The sequence below is a fragment of the Bufo gargarizans genome, chromosome 7, assembly GCF_014858855.1.
Source record: "Bufo gargarizans isolate SCDJY-AF-19 chromosome 7, ASM1485885v1, whole genome shotgun sequence".
NCBI classification, from domain to species: Eukaryota; Metazoa; Chordata; class Amphibia; order Anura; family Bufonidae; genus Bufo; species Bufo gargarizans.
This window is the reverse complement of record NC_058086.1, coordinates 73,453,945-73,479,605: the sequence shown is the minus strand read 5'-3', so window position 1 is coordinate 73,479,605 and position 25,661 is coordinate 73,453,945. Positions and strand designations below refer to the sequence as shown.

General features: G+C 40.7%; 1 protein-coding gene across 2 annotated transcripts in view; it reads right to left on the bottom strand.

Moving 5' to 3' along the window:
• The window catches only part of LOC122943622 (synapsin-2-like), a 294,778-nt gene that overhangs the window by 17,136 nt on the left and 251,981 nt on the right, over positions 1-25,661 (bottom strand). For both annotated transcript variants that reach the window (XM_044301506.1, XM_044301505.1), the window contains exon 10: positions 7,139-7,288. In XM_044301506.1, the coding sequence (XP_044157441.1) occupies positions 7,139-7,288 (150 nt within the window). The remainder of the gene's footprint in view (positions 1-7,138; positions 7,289-25,661) is intronic.

Here is a 25,661-nt window from a genome sequence, read left to right as displayed (position 1 = left end):
ATATTCGTTCACTAGCCTAGCCCTGGGTAAGCGAAGGTACTGTAGGTGATCTCTGAGGGTGCCACCTTACCCAAGTGATCATGCCACGTATCCTAATGAGAGCTTTCATCAGTGATGAAGTCACTGATTAGTACAGAAGCCCTGAACAGTGGTGAACATGGTTGGCATTACTACTCTACGGTCCTCCTGTGTTAGGACGTAGACTGCAGTAGCAAATACAATTCTGTTGATGGCACTCATAGCTCACACTGCTTACTGAGGTGGTGAGTACATTATTTTTTTTTGGGTCTGATCTGAAATTAGGAGACTGGGATCTATATTAATCTTTCTGTATTAATTTGGGGTCTGGAGTCTGTCATAATTATAGGGTCTGATCTGGGATCTGTATTAATTTTGGGAAGTAATCTAGCATCTGTATTAATTCTGGGGTCTGATCTGGGGTCATGTTTTCATTCTTGCATGTGACCAGAAGTCTGTATTAATTTAGGGGTTTTATCTGAGATTTGTAATAAAAAGGGTTGTCCAGCCCAGTAAAAGTTTTTGTGGCCGCGACCTCAGAACCCATAAAGCCTCGCCAGTAAACAATGCAGTCTTTGGGTGAAATTGTCATGCTGGTCTGGGTGGAATGGAGAAGAAAAGGAAAGTGAAGATTCCAATCACAGACAACATTGCCTGGATTAAATAGTTATAATTGCTGCCTATGCCTGCATCTTTTAAAATAGTATGGTAGTTTTAAACTGTTTCTCCAGAGCAGGAAGGGGATGGTGCAATTTGCCTAATCTGCCCAGTGCACCAAATACCTTGCCCTGAAAGATATATAGAACACATTAAGACTGGCTTCTATGAAATTGCCCAACTCCCATGTGTGTCTGATATGGAGACATTAGACTGCAGAACATGTCTGTGCTATGATATGTAAGGAGTGGTAAATTAAGACACTACAGTGATCGGTTCTAATGACTTTGCTTCATCAGAAAAGCTGAAAAATTATTTGTCATAAGCTTGCTGATATAGCAAAATACTCACCTGCTACTTCATTACCATTATCTGATTATTCTGCTAGAAAGCCTTATACTTAGCTCACTTTTTAAAATAGTCTTCAAGCACCATCTGGTGGTCATTACCTGACCTTGGCTGATTGACTTGCTATGGTTAACCAGGGCTACACATAGACTTTTTGTCCATAGATATATACTGCACAGTGAGTAGTAGTTGCTGCAGTCAAGTGAGCCTTTTTTATGGATATATGTTGGGATTTCTGTGCGATTTTGAAAAGTATTAGACACATGGCTCCCAGAGGCTTCAGCAAAGTGATTGACTGAATTCGGCTGATCATGCAACATACTTCAGCTAACTACGGTCGAAATGTTTCAACCTGATGGATCACAATTTTAGTCCGTTTAGTCCTCATGCATTCTGAATAGAAAGAGATCTGTTTAGGATGCATCAGGACGTCTTCCGTTTCGTCAGCATTCCGTTTTGTGACCGGACACAAAACCCCTGCAAGCTGCGGTTTTGTGCACAGTCATAAAAACGGGAAAAAAATGGATCAGGGACTCAAAACAATGTAAGTCAATGGTGACGGATCCGTTTCTTTAAGGAGCCTAAAGAACCGGATCCGTCACCCGTTGACTTTCAATGTACTTAGTGACGGATCAGTTTTTTTCCGTTTTGATTTCACACAACTGCATCCTAATGGAACGGATGCATCCTGATGTGCAAAATCAAAACGGATCCATTTAATTCCGGTATTGAGATCCTCTGCAGCAACACAAGTGTGAAAGTAGCCTAAAATGTATATTGCCATCTGGTCCAGCTTTAGGAAGCGAGGAAGCCATTGCATTTGCATATGACCTGCACTACCTAGCAATACCCCGAGGGCCTCTCTGCACCGCTTAATTAACGTATCATCAGAAAATTACCAAAATTACCTACTATTTTAAATCATGTTCATATGTTAAACGTCATGTAGCTGCTGTAAATTTCTAAACAGAAAGTCCTGGTATATTATTAGGCCAGGTGGTCAGTGTGAAAACTGCATGATTCTTTTTTTAAATATAGATAGTGACATTGAAAATAATATAAAAAAAGAAATCACCAAAGATTCTAAAAAGAAAGTTTTAAATGGTCACTAACTATTCACACAACTTTGCAAAAATCAAGTACAAGTGACCATAAGAAATTTTGTAATAAGTTCACTTCACCGTTATTTTTCCGTTCTTCTGATCTGTTAGAACAGAAATATAAAGAAATAACGGAAACGTAACGCTGATGTGAACTCTCCCTAAGGCTGGGTTCACACGGGCGTGTCCGGATTAGGTCCGGATGCGTCCCGGTGTGTTGCGGCAAACCCGCGCGATTAGGTACGCAATTGCAGTCAGTTTTGACTGCGATTGCGTTCCGATGTTCAGTTTTTATCGCGCGGGTGCAATGTGTTTTGCACTCGCGTGATAAAAAACCGACTGTGGTACCCAGACCCGAACTTCTTCACAGAAACATGGTTATAAGGGAAAATAATAGCATTCTGAATACAGAATGCTTAGTAGGTGGTCAATTGAGGGTTAAAAAAAAAATTTAAAAAAATTAACTTACCTTCTCCTCTTGATCGCGTAGTTCCCGGTCTCTTCTTTACTTCTTTAATGATGAACTAACGGCTAGGACCTGTGGTGACGTCAGATCACATGCTCCAATCACATGGTCTATCACCACGGTGATGGACCATGTGATTGGAGCATGTGATCTGACGTCACCAAAGGTCCTTTAGCCGACAGCTCATCTGAAGAGACCGGGAACTATGCGATCAAGAGGAGAAGGTGAGTTAATTTTTTTATTTTTTTTTAACCCTCAATTGACCACCTACCAAGCATTCTGTATTCAGAATGCTATTATTTTCCCTTATAACCATGTTATAAGGGAAAATAATACAGTGAATAGACTGTCACCTAGCAACCATGCGTGAAAATCGCACCGCATCCGCACTTGCTTGCGGATGCTTGCGATTTTCACTCAGCCCCATTCACTTCTATGGGGCCTGCGTTGCGTTATAAACGCACAATATAGAGCATGCTGCGATTTTCACGCAACACATAAGCTCATGTGCACAGCCCCATAGAAATTAATGGGTCCAGATTCAGTGCGGGTGCAATACGTTCACCTACCGCATTGCACCCGCGCGGAAATCTCGCCCGTGTGAAAGCAGCCTTACACTGATTTTTTTGCAAATGCCCGCAGCCTGTCCCTTGAAACAGAAGATTCATAGTTACCTGCTCCACGCTACTCCAGTCCTCCGCGTTGCCTCTGTTGTCTGCATCTTCTGGCGCTGATAGAGCATGATCACATGCACCACTCCAGCCAATGACTGGAGCAGTGAATGTGACCATGCACATGCGCCACCAGAAGAAAACTGTGTGGGGACTGGAATATGCAAACAATGAAGGCAGCACAGAGGACCATAGCTGCATGGAACACGTAAGTATGAATTTTCTGTTTCAGGGGGCAGGCTGTGTGCACTTGCTAAAAAAAAATTAAACAAATCTGTATTACCAGAAAAGCCCTTTGAACCCATCAAGGACGGAGTAAGATACACATAGACAAGTAGACTGTACAGCTTAATAGCAAATTAATATCTCAGCAGAAGTGCTTTATTCACAACCATACATGTTAGTGCTTCTCTGTAATGTCCCCTATGATCCTAGAGCTGCTTCTGAATGAGTAAGAGAAGGTTAGAAAGCAGATTCTTCTCTACTTTCTTTGTGCAGTGGATGGCAGCTAGTCTTCACCCACCAGATCTGGGAGAACTGTAAACTAGACATTTAGCATGCACGGGGAAAAACTGCTAGAGAACAGCAAGTTGTGCAAAAAGTACTGAAACATTGAACAGTTGGATATGTGCATTCAAAAGTTTAGAGAAGGTCACATTAAGTTCATCTGTAAAGGTTAGAGGGCATTTTAGGTTCATTCTGAAATTTCACCCACAAGCCAAATAGCCCTAACTTTTTATGTGTGTGTATATATATATATATCTAAAGCTTTTAGGTTCATCCTGAAATTTCACCCACAAGCCAAATATCCCTTTTTGTGAGTAGTGTGTGTAATTGTATGCCTAAATGAATGAAGTCTTCTAATGTGGATGTATGAAGCCAATTGCATTTTTCAAAGGACCAAATGTATGGTTTATATATTATAATTACAAACTGGGCACATTTCCTTAAAATAAGGCACATTATTTCCCAAAATACTAAACCATTAGCTTGATATAAGGCATAGTAAGTAAATACTAAGATTAGTTTTAGTGTGAATTCTGGCAGGCTGAAATTCTCCGGATCTGGCACTGCTGGATACAGACGGAATGCCCACTGACTCCATTAAGTATAATGGGGTCCGGTGGAGATCCGGACACATTCTGGCAGACAATGTGGAGAATCGGACGGACACAAACTGCTGCAAACTGCCATTTTTGTCTGGCCGATTCCCAGCATTGTCTGCCAGAACAGCCTGCTGGAATTCACACCAGCCTAGGATCATTTCTATTTGCTCTGAGTAATGCATTGGAGCAGAGTTATCAAAACTGGTGTCAAGGAAAAGTGGCTGAGTTGCACCTTTCATTTCTCAGAGCTCCTTTGGAAAATAAAAGGTGAAATCTGATTGGTTGCTATGGGCAACTAAGCCACTTTTCCTGGACACTCAATGTATATAGATTTTTACAACTCCTACTGATGCCCATACTATCTCCGCTATGAGCGAGCGTGGATCTGATTTATAATTTACACTTTTCAGGTGTAAGGCCGGTGCATATTTCTTCCCTACGTCTAAAAACATGCAGCCCCTCCATCTAGTATTTTTCTTTTTCGAGTCTTCTGTAATTTTTTTTTAAGTGTTAATTTCCCCTTTGACTTTAGTGCTACAGAATATACATAACTCACAAAAAGTTAGGGATATAGGGATATTTGGCTTTCGGGTGATATTTATGGAAAATGCTAAAAGTTCACGTTACAGTGATATTATATCATGAAAGTAGGGCATTTAGGTAGAAGCATGCAATGGTGATTTCCTAACCTCAAATAATTTATTGAAACAAAAGCCAACAGTGGTGGGTATACACACACAAATTTAAATGTCTCAATAACTTGTCATGTGGCCTTGAGTATCAATTAGAGCTTGACAACGACGTCTTATGCTGTTCACAAGTTGACTTATTGTCTGCTGAGGCATGGCATCCCACTCTTCTTGAAGGGTAGCCCTCAAGTTATTGAGGTTCTGGGGTACAGAGTTACTAGCCTCTATATGGCAACTAAGCTAATCCCATAGGTAGGCAATGGGATTCAAGGCTGGAGAAAATGCAGGCCACTCCATTTGAGGTACCTCAGTCTTTAGCAGCCGTTCCCGAATGATGGGACCTCGATGAGCTGGCTCACTGTCGTCAAGGAAGATGAAATTAGGCTTGTGTTGTTCATACAGAGGCACAATGACTGGATTAACGTTATTCAAGTAGTATGGGCTTCTCACTGTACCATTCACAAAGTGTAGGGCAGTTCTGTATTGACTAGACATACCTGTCCACATTGTAACACCACCACCACCAAAGGCTCGTCTGGTGACCACAATGGCTGATGCATAGCGCTCTCATTGACGTCTCCAACATCGTTGGTGGCCATCATTTCTGCTCAGCGTTAATCGACTTTCATAACTGAACAACACTGAGGCCTACTGGTCCCTCTTCCAGCGTATATACTCCCTGGCCCATGTAGGATGATGACGCCTGTGCCTGGTGGTGTGGTCAGGTCGCCTAGCACGCAGACCACGCTGATGTAAACAGTTTCAAATTGCCTGATGTGACACTTGGATGCCTCTCACCTCCCTTAAAAGTACCTAAAGTTGTGTGACATTCATAATCCGGTTCTGCAGGGCATTGTTCACAATGAAGAGGTCATCAGTGTGGGATGTACCAAAGGACGTCCACTCCTATAACTTTCTGTGACTCTTCCAGTCCCTATGTATCTCTGTTGCAACCTGCTGATGACACTCTGTGACACTCTAAGTTCAGTGGCCACTTCCGTCTGAGAACATCCTGCTTGAAGCCTTGCAATGGCGAGTTACTGTGATCAATTGTTAGGTGTTGTCTTGGTCTCATGATGTCAAAATGTGAACAGCATTATGAGGAGGACTGTTTGAATACCAATTTTAACTGAACTGGGAAATTTATTGGGCGATTCATGGGTCAAACACCTGCTGTGAATTTTGCTGTTAAGCTACTTGTTAGAGAACAGCAAGTTGTGCAAAAAGTACTGAAACATTGAACAGTTGGATATGTGCATTCAAAAGTTTAGAGACGGTCACATTAAGTTCATCTGTAAAGGTTAGAGGGCATTTTAGGTTCATCCTGGAATTTCACCCACAAGCCAAATATCCCTTTTTGTGAGTAGTGTGTTTAATTGCATGCCTAAATGAATGAACAGTCTTCTAATGTGGATGTATGAAGCCAGTTGCATTTTTCAAAGGACCAAATGTATGGTTTATATATTATAATTACAAACTGGGCACATTTCCTTAAAATAAGGCACATTATTTCCCAAAATACTAAACCATTAGCTTGATATAAGGCATAGTAAGTAAATACTAAGATTAGTTTTAGTGTGAATTCTGGCAGGCTGAAATTCTCCGGATCTGGCACTGCTGGATACAGACGGAATGCCCACTGACTCCATTAAGTATAATGGGGTCCGGTGGAGATCCGGACACATTCTGGCAGACAATGTGGAGAATCGGACGGACACAAACTGCTGCAAACTGCCATTTTTGTCTGGCCGATTCCCAGCATTGTCTGCCAGAACAGCCTGCTGGAATTCACACCAGCCTAGGATCATTTCTATTTGCTCTGAGTAATGCATTGGAGCAGAGTTATCAAAACTGGTGTCAAGGAACAGTGGCTGAGTTGCCCCTTTCAACCAGTCAGATTCCACCTTTCATTTCTCAGAGCTCCTTTGGAAAATAAAAGGTGGAATCTGATTGGTTGCTATGGGCAACTAAGCCACTTTTCCTGGACACCAGTTTTGATAAATCTCCCCCATAAGGTACTATTTAACAAGTCTATGACATGTTAGACTTTTGTTATGTTATTTATTACACAGTGCATGTCTACCTGTGGCTGCGTAGTTGCCGTTGGTCTCTGCGGGGAGGGAATTGGATTTTTCGACAGAGCATAATTCATTTTGCTTATGACCAAATCAGCTATTAGTTGTCGATCCTCCGCTTGGTGTTCACCGATCACCGGCATTGTACAATCCATGACCTAAGAGGAAGCAGAATAAGAAATTCCCATAAGATGTTGTTTCCCAACAGCAATAAACCAGTATTCATCAATATTCCAGCACTATATAATGGACCTGCCTCGCTTCCTATACTCCCTCCACTTACAACACTTTAGGTCTCGACACAATAAATCAGCTATGGTAAATTACATATGTACAAATAGATGTAGTGAGGGATGGATTTACCTATGGGAACATTAGGTCTTTGGCCTTTTAAAAAGTTGGGTGGTGTGGGTTGTGGACTGCTTGGTGGGCAGAGTCTAAGGCACCAATTTGTGCCTACAGGCTGCCGAGATGCAAATCCTGCCTATAAGCAATTATAGCGATCAGTGGGTAGCTAGTGTACAAGAATTTTGCGCTCTACTTTCAACCACTATATAGAAGTGTGCATTCCTAGCTAGACATATGCATGATGGAAAAAATAGTCTTGTCGACAGGACATGTATAACGAAACAAAATAGAACTGTTTTTTGTGGCCATAGACATTTATTAGGACTGAGCTAAAAGGAATGCCTCTTAAAGGGTTCCATATTACATTCCATCCTAAAATTCGGTTATATTCGGTTATAACTCTGTTATAACTCTGTTATAACGGAATTCCATAACACGAATGCGAACCTGCCCTAACTTATAGTTGGTTTTGTACTTTTGCTTTATGACATTATTCAAGAAGGAGATTCATGTATGGAAAGAAGTTACAGACTTTGTACCTCCATTATCTTATCTTAAGAAGACATTCTGCAGTTCCACCAGCAGAGGGCAGACTACTGTTCAGTATGCCATCACCACTTCTTTCCTGTGCTAAAGAGCAATTAAAAAGAACTAAATAAAACTTAGAGGCTGTCTGGTCAATATATATATATATATATATATATATATATATATATAGCTCTATATAGGCCAGACAGCCTCTAAGTTTTATATTTTAAGTTCTTTCTTATTTCTCATTAACACATGAAAGAAGTGGCGATGGCTTTCTACCTTAAGCCCATTATTCTTTCTCACTTAAAACAGAAGGGGCGCTGGTTATTGATATACAATATATGACTGTCTGGGCTGAAATGAATGGGCATGTTGTGCAGGACATCTCAGAGCCCTGTTTTAGGCGTCCAGTTTCTATTTAGAAATGACGCCAGTAATGAGGCTATATACGGGGCTCAGTTTGTGATATTTATAATGTTCATTTTGTGAGTCATAGAAACTTTTTGGTCAATATACAAGACAATAACACCCAGTGTGTAAACCACTCATTTGTGATCCTGATTTAGAAATTACTGGTGTTAATAGCAGGCAAAATAATATTACTACAGATACACAGATATGTATATGTATCTGCTATTATTGGACATATTCTATTTATCTACTGGGGGCTCCATAGGAACTATTGCTGTGGTAGCCTTGGATCCTTCCAAGTCGTGGCCATACCATTCATTTCCATGGGATCACCTCTGCTCAGCGATCCTGGCCGCGACCAGTGTCGCCGTGTAGCCCTAGCCCTACATAGCTCACACTTCAGTGTTTGATCAGTGATTTCCATCAGTGATTGTGAGCCAAAACCAGGTGCAGGTCTAAAGACAGAAAAGGTGCAGATCTTTCCCTTATATATGTGAAGGCTGCACTATTGGTTTTGGCTCACAATCACTGACCAAAACACTGAAGTGTGAACTAGGCCTAAGGCTCGAGGATACCACAGTTGATGTACGGCTACCCTGATAGTCACGCGGGGGAGCTGTTCTGACCTGAGGAGAGCAGCTCTTCTGGGGAAAAGTTTCTCAGATGATGTGGTGACAACTGACCACAGATTCTGAAGATTAAATGTCTGTGATAGACAGTAACACTGATCACAGACAATGCCTCTGGGTGCTTTGTGAAACAGCAGAAACCAGGCCGCCATGGCACCTGATCAGAGGCTCAGCAGGTTCCATGTTTAAACCCTAGACTTCTGCCATACATGTATGGCAATGGTCCTTAAGGGGTCAAAGAGGAGCTGTCACCTCTCCTGACATGTCTGTTTTAGTAACTATTTGCATTCCCCATGTAATAACAGTTCTGCAGCATCTATTCTTATGACTGTAGGTTATGTTATTCCTACTAGAAGTTACAAGTGAATTACAAGCAGTCTGCAATAAACATCTGACTGAGTGGGGTGCTGCAAAATCTGACACTATCCAATCAGTGCTGCCAGAGTCACACTGTGCAGCGACACATCCCTGACTGGTAACACCCAGCTGGACCCTCATCGCAGGCTGCTGGCAACTCATTTGTAAACTACTAGCAGGAATAATAGCATTGTTATTACATAGGGAAAGAAAAGCAGTTACTGAAACAGACATGTCAAGGGAGGAGACAGGTCCTGTTTTAAAGGCTATGTACACCTTTGGCGGCATTTTTTTATTACTTTATTAACAATATGGAATCCTTTTTTCTGTACAGAGCTGACATGCTCTACTAGCTGCCTGTGGATTTTTTGTCCTTTCCGTCATCTGAGGAGCAGACAGACTTCTTATCTCTGCTCTCTCATATCATAAACACTCATTATAGCTCAATCCTTATCTTACTGATAAGATTGTGGCTTAAATAAGTGTTTATGACCTCTCAGTAGTTTAGAAATAAGGGTAATTTAGATGACCAGGACAAAGTGAAAGTACCAGTCACACAGTTAGAAAAACAGTTAAGCCTTTGAAACTGTGCAGCTCAATATTTTTAATAAAGGCTCATTGAAAATATGATTTTGAGCCAAAAATACGTTAAACGCAATCATAAAAAAAATTTGACTCCAAAGGCTTCTCAGTGGCCAAAGATCATAATATCCTGATGCTACATCACAGCATAATGATTGTGACCCACAAGTTACCGAAACGCGCAAGTGGCCAGAAGTCCAGCAGCTTTGGATTTTGCATTTCGCAACATGACCACATTCACCTCCATTATGATGCCATGTAGCATTGTGATATTGCGATCTTTGGTTGCACAAGCTGTGAAGCCCCAGTGTAACAGCCATGAATCGCATAACACTGAACATAAAAGTCCTTGTCTTGCTAGTGCAACCGCATTCACATATCTGCAGTGGTGCAGGAGACTACTGATGTCTGAGGCATTTTTAGGCAAAGGATTTCCACCCAAAATGCAAAAAATGACATAAATGTAATTGCTCTCTTTACTTTACGGTTAATAAAAAAAGATTTAAAGGGGTTGTCCCATGAAAAAAATACAGTTTTCAAACCAGCACCTGGATCAAAATACTTTTATAATTGCATGTAATTAAAAATTTGGTATAGCCAGAGTTACTCACTAAAATGTATCTGTATAGCGTCATCCGCTGTTTGTTCTTTTTCTTATTTCTTTGTCCTGCTCACTGAGGTGGTCGCACATGCTCAGTTTCATCCCTCAACTGCCTCCTGAGTTGTGATAGGGAGAGCTGAGACACGCCCCCTGAGCTGTGATAGGGAGAGCTGAGACACCCCCCTGAGCTGTGATAGGGAGAGCATGGAGAGCTTGACATAAATCTAGCAGAGCCATGAATATGGATATCCATGTGAGGTACAGGGCTGGTTCTAGCTTTGTTAGAAAGAGATTGTCATGTCATATATGCTGTGTGATTTTAATTTTTTACATTAGCCTTGGGATAACCCCTTTAACAAAAAATAAAAAAATGCCATATATTATTATGGCCTCCTGCATACATGCATTTTATGATATTATGTCTCAGTACAACCTTTGAATGACACCCAGAGAAGTCTATGGGACCTCTGTATGGCAATTTCATACCGAGGAGAGGCATACAGAGTTTTTTTTGTTGCTGGATAAGATTGGTGTGCTCCATCAGACTTCTATGGCGGCACACACAGTGGGGGAGATTTATCATGCCCGGTGTAAAGTAGTACTGGCTTAGTTGCCCATAACAACCAATCAGACTCCACCTTTCATTTTTCAGAGCTCCTTTGGAAAATGAAAGGTGGGATCTGATTGGTTGCTATGGGCAACTAAGAGTTTTTCTTTACAGCAGTGTTGATCAATCTCCCCCAGTATCTCCTGCTGTATATTACAGAGTAGAGCTTCTTGTCATCGAACAGGCTGTGACTTTAACATGACGCCAAACCTTGTTCATTTTCCTGTTGTGGCTGCCAGCCGCTGAGAAGAAAATAATTAAAACATGATAACATCAAACTGATATTAGATCCGGCAACAATGGCTGCCGCAATAGAATTTTTTTTCATAAAATGTTCATAAAAAACTGAAATACTATAAAGTAATACTCTGGTATTTGCTCGATTGTTTGATGTACTATTATAGGCAGCAATATGGGCACGATACATGAACCTCCTGGGGTTCCACTGAACTGGCCCTAGATCAACACCCTAGGAATCCGGTGTGGTCTGGGTATTAGGGCCATTTGCAGATGTTAATATAAGCCAAACTGATCCTTTACTAGTAGGACTGGGGAGGGTGTTTCTTAGTAAATGTCCATTCATCATTAATATGTTTACGGCCCCCCCTGTAGAGGGCTGCAAAATATGTTGGCGCTATGTAAAAATAGGCTGCTATTATTAGTATTATTATATAATTATTATAATCTTGATGGCACTTTTTAGTAATGGCTGAACATACTCAACTATGCAAACAACGCTGCATTACATCTAGGAGAAAACCACCTGAATTCGTAATTAGATTTCCTTTAACCCTGACACCGTGACCTATATTTGGAAACCGCTTGCAGCAGACGAGAGACAAGCCAGGGATTTTACAACAAACCAGTAAAGAATATTCTATGGTGGAGAATGGCCCATATTGTGGGAAAATGTATTTCCAGTTCTTATCCTGAGACTCTCAACAGAATAATGAACCCTATTATTTTATAACAGAAACTGTGGTACATGTTTACTGTAATAAGATGTGCTTAAAAGACATATAAATGTGACATGTTTACCGTAATAAGCTGTGTCTATAAGACATACCGTATAAATTTCTCATGTATACCATAATAACATGTGCCTATAAGACATAAATGTGACATGTATACCGTAATACGGTGTGTCTATAAGACATATACATGTGACATGTATACCGTCATAAGATGTGTCTATAAGACATATACATGTGACATGTATACCGTCATAAGATGTGTCTATAAGACATATACATGTGACATGTATACCGTAATAAGATGCGTCTATAAAACATATAAATGTGACATGCATACCGTAATACGATGTGTCTTTAAAGCATATGCATTTGACATGTATACCGTAATAAGGCGTGTCTATAAGACATATTAATGTCACATGTATACCGTAATAAGATGTCTCTATAAACAAGTTACCATAATGATATATGAGAAAGGTTTCATTATTGTAAGAGAGTTTAACCCCTTCACCCCTGAAGGGGTTTTTGTTTTTCACTCCCTGCCTTTCCGAGGCCATAACTTTAATTTTTTTTCTGACCCCTATAATTTATTTGGAGTTCTGTGTACAGAGCTTCATTAGGACAAATTTTTTTTGCAGGGAGAGCTGTACTTTTCAGTGATACCATTTTGGGGTGTTTATGACTGTTTGATCACTTTTTATTTAGGGAGAAGCGACCAAAAAACGGGAAATCGGTCATTTTCATTTTTTTTCCGTTTTGCCATTTGCTGTCTGGGATAAAAACTTTAAAATATTTAAAAAGTATGGGAGTGATGGTTTTTTTTTTTTTATATTTTTTTAAATATAAATGTGTTTATTCAATTTTATAACACAAGATGACAAAGAGAGAATTTGACAGTACCGAGTCCAAATGCATCAATGCGAATTCGGCAAACATGGCAGACATAATACCTTATATTGTATATAATATATAGTGGGCACTCAATAACTGGCGCTACACATCAGGTCCATCTAGTTATAATCACAGTACATTTATTCAACAATAATTACAATACAGTAAATATGGTAAATATTACGGTCTATCAATAGAGTCCAGATATGCGAATGTGTATGATAAAAATCCTGTAAAACTGCTCATTAAAATTCACATGTATAAAATATAGGCGCTGAACTTAGCGCTTCAGAGAGTCTCAATCGTATAGCTCACTGCTAGGGAGTATAGTCCTCAGTCTCACTGAGTGTCGATGATAGGTTATTACTCACTCTTTGATGTCCGGCTGGCTTGTCTCTGCCTGTGGCGGCGTCCCACCACAGGTCAGTGCACTCACCCGACTTCCTTGCTGTATTATGGAGTGTCCTCCAATATTAAGTTTCCACGATACCGCTGCGGTAGTTGGCCACCTCCTCGTAGCTTACAGCTGTATGTCCCCACGTGTTGCTGGCGTCCTGCGTATTACCAGCGTTCCACGTGATCAGGACGTCAAGGTATCCTTGTTCATTAATTGGTTTAGGGTTCCTGTAGAGAATCGGGGGTGGTGTCAAACAGCCGTCTATGCGGTTTTGTCCGTAGCTGATCAGCTGATGTTTCCGATATAGTGAGGTGTCTTTTCAATATAAGGATCTCATCCGCTATACGCGTTTCAAGGTCTCAGACCTCTTCCTCAGTAGCTAGTTATGAGATCCTCCATTGCTTCCTTATATACCCAAACGGGTTACACCTCTTTTACTTGATCAAAGTTCATTATAAGATCTGGTTTGGATTAAAGTGGTTTTCGGATCTTTCATTATATTACTCAGCTGATATTGTCGCTCCTTAGTCAGCTTATAGATTGATAATCTGAATATACTTCCAACAGACCTTATTAACTGCGATATATATCTTCATAACAATAGATTTTAATAAAATTTACAATAAACATTTCATGCGAAAATTTTCATGCGAGGAAAAAAAATTTCCATGCGAAAAAAGGCAAGCGAAAATCTTGCGAAAACTTTTCTCGAAAATTCATAAAATTATAAAATTATTCCAATTTTTATCCAATTTTCATATAAGACTCTCTTCTATGCATAGTACTAAAATCTCATTAAAATAATAATTTAAAAGTAATCTGGATTCCTATGTAGTTCATATTGATAATGATGTATGGAGGTGGGGGCCCCTAGCGAAGGAGAGATCGGAGTGCTGATAATACAGCTACAACGCCGATGTCTCATCCGCAGGGGGCACCCACCCCGAAGTTTCCTCCTATTTACAGGAAACCGAATATTTCAAAATCTGCATTAAGACCTTCAGGTAACAGGGTATTAAAATCGTATATACGTCTCGCTTCCTGTCTTGACATATTGGAGATATGATCCCCTCCCCTCCAATGTTTATCTATTTTTTCAAAGGCCATAAATCTTAGTTGGGATGGGTCTTGGTTATGGTAATATTTAAAATGTTTAGACAATGAGTGTTTCTCATATCCTGTTCTGATCTTAGTCATATGTTCTGCAATCCTGACCTTTAGTAACCTTTTTGTTCTCCCTATATATTGTTTTTTACAGGGGCACTCAATTAGGTACAGGACATTTGATGTATTACATGATAGGAATGTATCGATTTCATACGTAAATGTATTAGATGTAGAGGAGACTATATTTGTTTTTTTCGGAAATTTAGTATTTTTGCAATTACTGCAAGTATTGCACCTATAAAATCCCTTTAGATAAAAAAATTTTTTTGGGGTATTGTTCTTTTTATTTTTAACAGTCGGTGCTATTTTAAGGGCCAGATTAGGTGCTCTTGTGTACACTACTTGTGGGCCGTTAGTTAGATATGGTCCTATCACTTTGTCATTTGTGATATGATGCCAACGATTGTGAATAATGGCTTCAATCTTCCTATATTGTGCACTAAAGGGTAAAATAATCCTCATTAGATCTCCTATTTTGGGGTCAATTCCTATTCTAGGCTCTCTTTTTTCCTCAAAAAACATTTTCCTATCCATATTTTTCACTTCTTCTAAGGATTTCTCGACCTGTTTTAAAGGATATTTTTTTGTCAAAAACTGTTCCTTCATGGACATAGCTTCTTTAATGTAGTCCTCTTCTTTCGTACAATTACGCCGTAACCTCCTAAATTGTCCCTTAGGGATATTCAGCAGCCATCTTGGGAGATGGCAGCTTGTGTAAAGGATATAGCTATTTCTAGCTATCTCCTTTTGGTATGTTTGACAGATCAACTTGTCATCTTCCACTATGATAGTCAGATCCAAAAATTCTATTTGTTTTTTTATCAACTTTTGAACTGAATTTGATATTGTTCTCATTCTGATTTATATAGTCGAGGAATGATACTAAATGTTCCTCTGTTCCCCGCCAGATGAAGAGCACGTCATCAATAAATCTTCGCCATAGCACCAGGTCCGTCCCCAGTCTGGGTGCTATATATTGATCCTCCCATTGTGCCATAAACAGGTTGGCATAACTGGGGGCGAACCTGGTGCCCATGGTGGTGCCCCTCATCTGGAGAAAGAAGTCAGAATCATATACAAAATAATTATGGGTTAAAATATGTTGTACCCCCTTCGCTATGTATTCTATTTGATCCGGTAAGTATTCCCCATATGACGTCAATTGTTGTGTCAAAGCCTGTGGTGTATAGGGAATTGACGTCAAGGGTCCCAAGGATCCAATTCGGTTCATAATTAAGGTTCTCAATGATCTGAACTACCTGCGTTGTATCCCTAATATAAGCGAATGTCTTCCTCACTACAGGTTGTAGTAATCTGTCTAAATATTGGGACAAGTTGGATGTATATGATCCTATCCCGGAGATGATAGGTCTCCCCGGAGGGTCCAGTGGATTTTTGTGGACCTTTGGTATAGTGTAGAAAACAGGCATACGTTTAGGTGTACCCATAATAAATTTGGATTCATGTTCATTTAGAAATCTTTTTACACGGCCTTGTTCTACATATAATTCCAAAGATTCCACAAATTCTGTCACTGGATCCTTTTGTAGTTTTAAATATGTTTCTATGTCTCCTAGTTGTCTTCTACATTCCCCATCATATTTACATGTGTCCAAAATCACGATCGCCACCCCTTTGTCAGCTGGGCGCACAGTTATATTATCATTTTGTTGCAATTGTTTGATTGCATGAATTTCATGTGGTTTTAGATTATTAAATCTTCTTGGTTCCCTTTTAATTTTCCTTATGTCTGCCTCCACGCTTTTTTTGAAAGTGACAATGTCTTGTCCCATTTCGTGTCTTGGGTATGATTTACTTTTTAATTTAAGATCCGTGTGCACATATGTCCCTTGTGCTTCCCCTGTTGTAATTATGGGGTTCTTCAAAAAATATTTTTTTAGGCATAGTTTACGTATAAACTTTTCTACCCCTATATAAGTGTCAAATTTACTTAATGGTGCCGTAGGTGCGAATTTCAATCCTTTGTTTAACAACGTGTGTTGTGCCTTAGTAAGGGTGACTGAACTTAAATTTATTATGGAGCTATCCTCCTCTATTAGTGTCTCCTGTGATTTGTCCTTTCCCTTCCTTCTCTTTCCTCTTCGTGTCTTCTGGTTTCTAAGTTTTGATTGTGCTGGTGTTTGTGATAATTCCCTACATATGTCCCTCTGCTGTTGTGAGATGAATATTGGTTCCTCGTTTGATGTATTCTCTGAGAGTCATTATCAATATGAACTACATAGGAATCCAGATTACTTTTAGTAAAATTATTATTTTAATGAGATTTTAGTACTATGCATAGAAGAGAGTCTTATATGAAAATTGGATAAAAATTGGAATAATTTTATAATTTTATGAATTTTCGAGAAAAGTTTTCGCAAGATTTTCGCTTGCCTTTTTTCGCATGGAAAATTTTCGCATGGAATTTTTTTTTCTCGCATGAAAATTTTCGCATGAAATGTTTATTGTAAATTTTATTAAAATCTATTGTTATGAAGATATATATCGCAGTTAATAAGGTCTGTTGGAAGTATATTCAGATTATCAATCTATAAGCTGACTAAGGAGCGACAATATCAGCTGAGTAATATAATGAAAGATCCGAAAACCACTTTAATCCAAACCAGATCTTATAATGAACTTTGATCAAGTAAAAGAGGTGTAACCCGTTTGGGTATATAAGGAAGCAATGGAGGATCTCATAACTAGCTACTGAGGAAGAGGTCTGAGACCTTGAAACGCGTATAGCGGATGAGATCCTTATATTGAAAAGACACCTCACTATATCGGAAACATCAGCTGATCAGCTACGGACAAAACCGCATAGACGGCTGTTTGACACCACCCCCGATTTTCTACAGGAACCCTAAACCAATTAATGAACAAGGATACCTTGACGTGCTGATCACGTGGAACGCTGGTAATACGCAGGACGCCAGCAACACGTGGGGACATACAGCTGTAAGCTACGAGGAGGTGGCCAACTACCGCAGCGGTATCGTGGAAACTTAATATTGGAGGACACTCCATAATACAGCAAGGAAGTCGGGTGAGTGCACTGACCTGTGGTGGGACGCCGCCACAGGCAGAGACAAGCCAGCCGGACATCAAAGAGTGAGTAATAACCTATCATCGACACTCAGTGAGACTGAGGACTATACTCCCTAGCAGTGAGCTATACGATTGAGACTCTCTGAAGCGCTAAGTTCAGCGCCTATATTTATACATGTGAATTTTAATGAGCAGTTTTACAGGATTTTTATCATACACATTCGCATATCTGGAATCTATTGATAGACCGTAATATTTACTGTATTGTAATAATTGTTGAATAAATGTACTGTGATTATAACTAGATGGACCTGATGTGTAGCGCCAGTTATTGAGTGCCCACTATATATTATATACAATTTCTTACTTGCCATTGTGGTTTGGGTGAACCACACTTTAGTGAGAGCACCTGACCTGGTTTTCATAAGGGTGAGCCACTATTAACCCTGTGCATAATACCTTATATATCACTTTATACAAATAATGGAATAGAAATCCAATACATAGTCTGTAATCATATTAAAACATTAGCAGATCTTCCTGTTCTCTCCCATGTTACATTAAACTCGTTCTCCCACTGTCAATCCAAACTTATCACCCCTATCCCCCCCCCCCCCCCAAGGTGGTTATCTCGGTGGTCACTACTGTTGGTCGATTATCCTATACACCTGAGAAATGGTCACCTTTGTTGTCACGTGTTTAATACAGAAATCAGTAAATTTGTGATTTATTGTGATAAAGTAATCCCTATTTTGTGTAGCTTCAAAAAGCGTGTTTTGATTGATAATACCGATATTGACTCATTAAGTCTATACTAATTCCGGGGCATAATTCTTTTATTGTTCTTATTATCCCGTTTTTTACTAATAGTGAAGCATAAATAATGACGTGGTTTACCCAATTTTTAAAATCCGTAATTGATTGGAATTCTACAATGTTGCTATTGCTCCACAAAGGTGAAAAATGTAAAGTGTTAAAAATTCCCAAATTTTTTTTTAGTCTTTCCCCAAACCAAATCTACCATTTGGCAAATTGGGCATTTTTTACCTTTATTTTTTAATAAAAACCTGTCTCCAATAAACTAAATATACCATATTTAGGGCCATTGAAGCCCCATTCCAAAAATTATTTTATATTGTTTCCCCCTGACTTTATCCACTGAACTTGAGCAGCCAAGTAATATCCCAGAAAAAACGGAACCGATAAACCACAGTCCTCTTCCGCCAAACAGAGATATTTTTGCTTAAGTTTTACCCTTTTTCTTCCCCAGATTAAGTCGTTCAGCAATTGTTCCAGATGGTTGAAGAAGTAATCCTCAATCCGAACTGGACATGATGCCAAAATATACAAAATCTGGGGAAGCAAAATCATCTTTATTAATGCAATTCTGTCCACCCGTCCCACAGATAGCTTCTGCCAAACACCAATTTTACTTTTACTTCTAGACATCAAAGGACTGACATTCAATCTTACAAAATCTAATATGCTTGCGCTTAGCTTTATACCCAAATAGTCCATAAATTCCGTAGATTTTAATACCTTAATACCTAGGGGATTCAATGGATTTTTCTGGCCCAATGGTAGCAGTACTGATTTTACCCAGTTGACTTTATATCCCGAAATATCACTAAACTTATTTATTAGCTCCATAAGATAAGGCAGCTGCGATATTGGGATTTCCAGGAAGACAAGAATGTCATCTGCGTACATACTTATCTTATCAGAGGTCCCATTCATACCAAAGCCAGAAATCCCATCATCCAACCTAATTTTAGCAGCTAATGGTTCTATGAATAAGGCGACCAGTAAGGGTGAAAGGGGGCATCCCTGTCTTGTTCCCCTATATAGCTCCACTTGTTCTGACCATACCCCGTTAATGTTAATTCTGGCCTTGGGATGATTATATAAGATCTGAATCCATTTAATAAAGTACATTACTTTCCAGAGAAATTCCTACTTCACCCTGTCAAACGCCTTCTCAGCATCTAATGACAGGATGGAGTGGGACCCACCCCCCTGATCGACCTGGATGTTTAAAAAGGCTCTACGTATGCTAGATTGTACTAATCTCTTGGGTATAAATCCGGTCTGGTCTGGATTAATTAACCTGTCAATTACCCCCTTTAGTCTATTAGCAAATATTTTTGCGCAGATTTTATAGTCTGTATTTAGGAGGGAGATCGGGCGATAAGCACCGATCTCTCTCTCATCCTTACCCTTTTTTAGAATAAGTGTAATTACTGCCTCAGATAGAGATGCGGGTAACTGACTAGTCTGATAGGTATTATTTAAGACCTGTAATAGCATTGGCAGGATTACATCCCCATGTTGGCGATAAATTTCAAACGGGAGCCCATCAGTGCCTGGGGAGGAGTTTCCCTGAATAGTCCCAAGAGCCTCGAATACTTCCTTTAGTTCTATAGGTCGGTTTAGTATTTTGCGCTCCTGCTCTGTTAATTTAGGGAGGTTGCTATTCTCCAAGAACCTTTCAGCTTCTCCTTCCTGCTGGTTTCTATTATTAGCATACAAGATTTTATAATACTCGACAAATTCAAGCTCGATATCCTCCAGGGACGAGAGTATCTCTCCACATCCACTTTTTATATTTTTTATCCTGTTTTTCTTTTTTTGGTTTTGGATCAAAAGTGACAAGAGGTTTCCTGGTTTCCCAGCTTGCGAAAAGTATTTAGCTCCTGTGAAAAAGACCTTATGTTGTGCTATTTCATATATTCTAATCTGATTGTACAGTAAAGTTATTATTAAGTAATTCTCCCTGTAAATACTGCACCCTTTTTTTAAGAGCAAGTTCTTTTGCGGCATATTCTTTCTTTTTCCCATTAATTTTGGCTATGTATACCCCGCGCAAGAACGCTTTTAAAGAATCCCATACTATATGCATGGGTGCAGACGGGACATGTTTTCCTTTTGACATTCCCCATTTTTATCGTGATAAGAATGGGGGAATGATCAGATGTCGTGTGAATTTCATACTTCATTTTTATAACGCAATCTAAAAGATCAGGGTTAGCTAAAGCTAAGTCTATTCTAGACATGACAGTATTTCCCTGACTAAAACAGGAAAATGCTTTTTTTTCCCCGTATAGGTATCGCCAGATATCTGTCAATGTCATTTCCCGGGAGACCCTTCTTAATGGTGTTGATTTATCCTTACCTACTTTATAGGGATGATCCTTAGAGTATCTGTCTTCCTCCAAATCCATGACATCATTGAAATCACCGGTTACCAAAACCGGACGTGCTCTAGAGCTTATAAAGTCCGCTAAATGGGACATAATACACATGGAAAAGGGAGGGGGGACATATACAAATGCCAATATGCATGCATTGCCATCTAAATAACAGTGCAGGAAGATAAATCTACCTTTTTTATCGATTCTATGGGCTATTGGGGAGCAATCGATGGATCCGTGGACATAAACACTGACACCCCGGGAGTGCGCCGAGAAGCAAGCGTGGTAGTCATACTTTGCCCAATTCCTTTTCATGTGTTTCCAGAAGGCATACTATTGCAGGAAGATGTCTCGCTACTACGTCAAATATGACCACCCGCTTAGTCCTCTTGGCCATTCCACGTACAGTGCTGCCCATAATTATTCATACCCCTGGCAAATTTTTACTTAAAGTTACTTTTATTCAACCAGCAGGTAATTTTTTAACGGGAAATGACATAGGTGTCTCCCAAAAGATAATAAGATGATGTACAAGAAGCATTATTGTGGGAAAAAAAAAACATTTCTCAGCTTTTATTTACATTTGAGCAAAAAGTGTCCAGTCCAAAATTATTCATACCCTTCTCAATAATCAACAGAAAAGTCTTTATTGGCTATTACAGCAATCAAACGCTGTGGTCTTATAAATGTGATCTGTAGGCTCATTTTGCTAAAAAAACGCTATTACTAACCTGTCAGTCAAAAAAATAAGGTGCCCAAGGGGATGTAAATGGATCCTAGCTGCCGGCCGTTCGTGCCCAGCGCCCCCTTTCCCGACCTCGGCGCCGCCTCATAATCTTCTGTGACGCCTCCCGCTCTCCCTCCCTCCCCCCTCCTCCTGCTGTAACAGCGATGTGACGCCTCCCGCTCTCCCTCCCCCCTCCTACTGCTGTAACAGCGATGTGACGCCTCCCGCTCTCTCTCCCTCCCTCCTCCTCCTGCTGTAACAGCGATGTTACAGCAGGAGGAGGGGGGAGGGAGGGAGAGTGGGAGGCATCACATCGATGTTACAGCAGGAGGAGGAGGGGGGAGGGAGGGAGAGTGGGAGGCGTCACATCGATGTTACAGCAGGAGGAGGGGGAGGGAGAGCGGGAGGCGTCACAGAAGATTATGAGGCGGCGCTGAGGTCTGGAAAGGCGGCGCTGGGCACGAACGGCCGGCAGCTTGGATCCATTTACATCCCCTTGGGCACCTTATTTTTTTGACTGACAGTTTAGTAATAGCGTTTTTTTTTAGCAAAATGAGCCTACAGATTACATTTATAAGACCACATTAGGAATCGTGAAGGCACCCTGAACGTAAGCATATTTTTATCTTAAAGGGGTGAAACCTGGTGACAGAATCCCTTTAACATGATATCAGATTACTCTTTTGTAGTGACCCTGTTACAGTAGCAGAGTTTCAACCTGCTTTTCCTTTTTGAAAAAGCACTAAGGCTACTTTTACATTAGCGTTTTTTGAGGATCCGTCATGGATCTGCAAAAACGCTTCTGTTACTATATTACAACTACATGCATCCGTCATGAACGGATCCGGTTGTAGTATGTTTTCTATAGTCATGAACACCATTGAAAGTCAATAGGGGACAGATCCGTTTTCTATTGTGTCACTGCAGTGTTATTTTGTCCGTGATGGGAGTGCAACCGAACAGAATGCAATTTGGTGCCCTCCGTTTCGCTCAGTTCAGTTTTGTCCCCGTTGACAATGAATGGGGACAAAACTGAAGTGTTTTCTTCCGCTATTGAGATCCTATGATGGATCTAAATTGGGGAATTGAAAACGCTAATGTGAAAGTAGTCTAACTTGCATACTTTTTCCTCAGAAGAGCACTGCATGACCTATAATACTCCTCTGCAAGGAGAACTAGTATCCCCGGATCCTGACCTAGGCCTCTCACCCAGCTAAGCTACTCTCTCTGTTCTTCACTGATGAAGGCCAATCATCCCGAAACAGCAGATGAGTGACTGTCTTGATCATAATCCTTTATTTTATTTTTATTTTTAGAAAAAGCTAGAGGAGAGATTAAAAAAAAATATTACATGTATGGGAAAAAGTCGCTACAGCAAATTGGTTGTGGATTTCAACATCAGATACATTTATGTGAATATGGCCTAAAAAGAAATCTAGCTAAAACCGTATTTTAACAAGTCATATAGTGATATCAGAAGATGACATCAGTGGGGTCCTGGCCCATGCCAGCTTCTTCCAAATAAGGGGGCATGAATGAAAATCTCTGACACAAGAGTCTAGCTGAAGTGTCAGGGCACCCAACTGCTGTACAGGGGCAGATCTCCTGCTCTGTGGACCCTTCATTTTAGAAATTGATAAGCGATGCAAACTACCATCACCCCAGCGATGTCATCTTCTATATAGTCAAGATAACTTTAGATCACAAGATAAAATGAATATCTTCGAACAGATGAGTGAATTCAAATATAGGGACAAGCTTTGTGCCGTTTACGATGTGGCTGATATTCTGCCATTACTGAATGAAGCTGGTGTGGCCTGGACAATGCCATAATGTGGGTCCAACAGATACAATCTGCTTGTGGGGTAGGGGTGTCCCTCTTTTGACAAATACAATGTAAATTCATTGGCACTGTGTTACACCGTGACACTAGTATCAGTGGGTCTCCATTGATTTCAGTAGATACCAGTGGTCTTACTTAACTGCAAGGCAATTCAAAAGGTTTTCTAAGATCTTTATACTGATGACCTGTTCTCTGAATAGGTCATCAGTATCTGATCAGTGGGGGTCCGACACCAGGGACTCCTGACGTATAGCGGCTGTGCTTGGTATTGTGCTAAGTCTAATTCACTAGAAATGGGGCTGAGCTGCTCCTAGGCCACGTGACCGATGAACGTGTCGTCACTGACCTAGGGAAAGCCGCTCCCTTCTCAAACAGCTGATCAGCGGGGGTCCCGGGTGTCAGACCCCCACAATCCGATACCGATGACCTATTCAGAGGATAGGCAATAGTATATGAAGACATCACCAATGTCCCAACTTTGACCAGCGGTCAGGCTATTCTCCGCTCCAAACTGTAAAGAATAAAGGAATGGTGACCAGCACCTTCTCTTTTCCGCAAGCTTTATTCCAGTTGACATATAACACAAGGATATTCAGAGGATAGGTCCACAAAATTTAAAGTTTTTGATCATTCTAAATTCCCACTTTATTCACTTTAAATTGGCTGAAAGCTCCTATTAATCAAACGGCATCACTAGTCTGCTAATTGTCACTTTAAAGACCTAAAGACTTTGACATTTTGGGCTGTTAATGAGTTGTCAACTTAATATTTGCACCAAATGATCTTCGGTGACAGCAATTTTCTTCTCTCTTTTGCTCATTCTATATAAAATCCATCACGCTGGATGCCGTATTATACTGGGAGGAGCACACGGACATGATGGATATTGATTTGTCGTTCACTCTCGTGTAGTAAATGACGCATCAAGCGGAAATCACTTGAGTTCTTCATGGACAGAAGATGTATGCATCCTAACTCAACAAAGCCAGGCCAGTTTTAACACATTGGTGATCCTAGTGCAAAGTTCTCATGAATGGGTCCTGTCACCATTAACCCGCTCCCCACCCCCCCACCTGCTGCCCTGAAAGATGTTAGTTATTTTCCAATGTTTTCACGGTTTAAACCCGACACTCTTAATAGTGCTCCCCTAAATGCGCCCCTTTCTGTGCCTCAAAAAAACACTGATGCAGCCTTTCTCCAGATGCAGTAGCTTACCTTCTCTCTCCTCTAACTACGGTGCAGCCACTCTGCTCCTCCTAGGACTCTCTTAGTTCCTTGCTTGCTTTACTGTGTGCAGCCACTCTGCTCCTCCTAGGACTCTCTTAGTTCCTTGCCTGCTTTACTGTGAGCAGCCACTCTGCTCCTCCTAGGACTCTTAGTTCCTTGCCTGCTTTACTGTGTGCAGCCACTCTGCTCCTCCTAGGACTCTCTTAGTTCCTTGCCTGCTTTACTGTGTGCAGCCACTCTGCTCCTCCTAGGACTCTCTTAGTTCCTTGCCTGCTTTACTGTGAGCCAGATCCTCACTCCAGCCTCTGTCCTCCCACCAAACAGGCCCCATCCCAGCTCCTCCCCAAGTTCCTGGCTTCTGTCCCACATGTACAATCGGGTAAGTGATCCTCCCCCGCTCCAACTGTTTATAGCCAGAGGAGGCAAATACAGTACAGTTAAAAATGACACTGTAGCTAAGTGGACCTTGGGAAAGTGCACTATTTGCCCTACAATATGGTTAAAGGGGTTTTCCAAGACTTTTATACTGATGACCTATCCTCAGGATAGGTCATCATTATATGGTCAGTGGGGGTCCAACATCTGGGACACCTGTTGATCAGCTGTTTGAGAAGGCAGAAGTGTTCCAGGGAGCCCCGCGGCCTTCTCTGTGCTTACCAAGCACTGCGCCGTACATTGTATAGTGGTTGTGCTGGGTATCACGGGGCTGAGCTGCACCCAGGCCATGTAACCAATGAATGCCTAGGGGAAAGCTGAGAGAAGTCCACAGTCCTTGTAGGAGCACTGGTGCCTTCTCAAACAGTTGGGGTCCCGGGTGTCGGACCCTCACTGATTAGATACTGATGACCTATCCAGAGGATAAGTCACCAGATAACAAGTCTCGGAAAACCCCTTTAAGAAAAATAAGTAATTAAGACAAAGTTCTTACATATAACAGTCAGGAATAGCTGCTGGAAGTTGTAGATCACTTTCTATGATGAGGACAGGGGCCTGTATA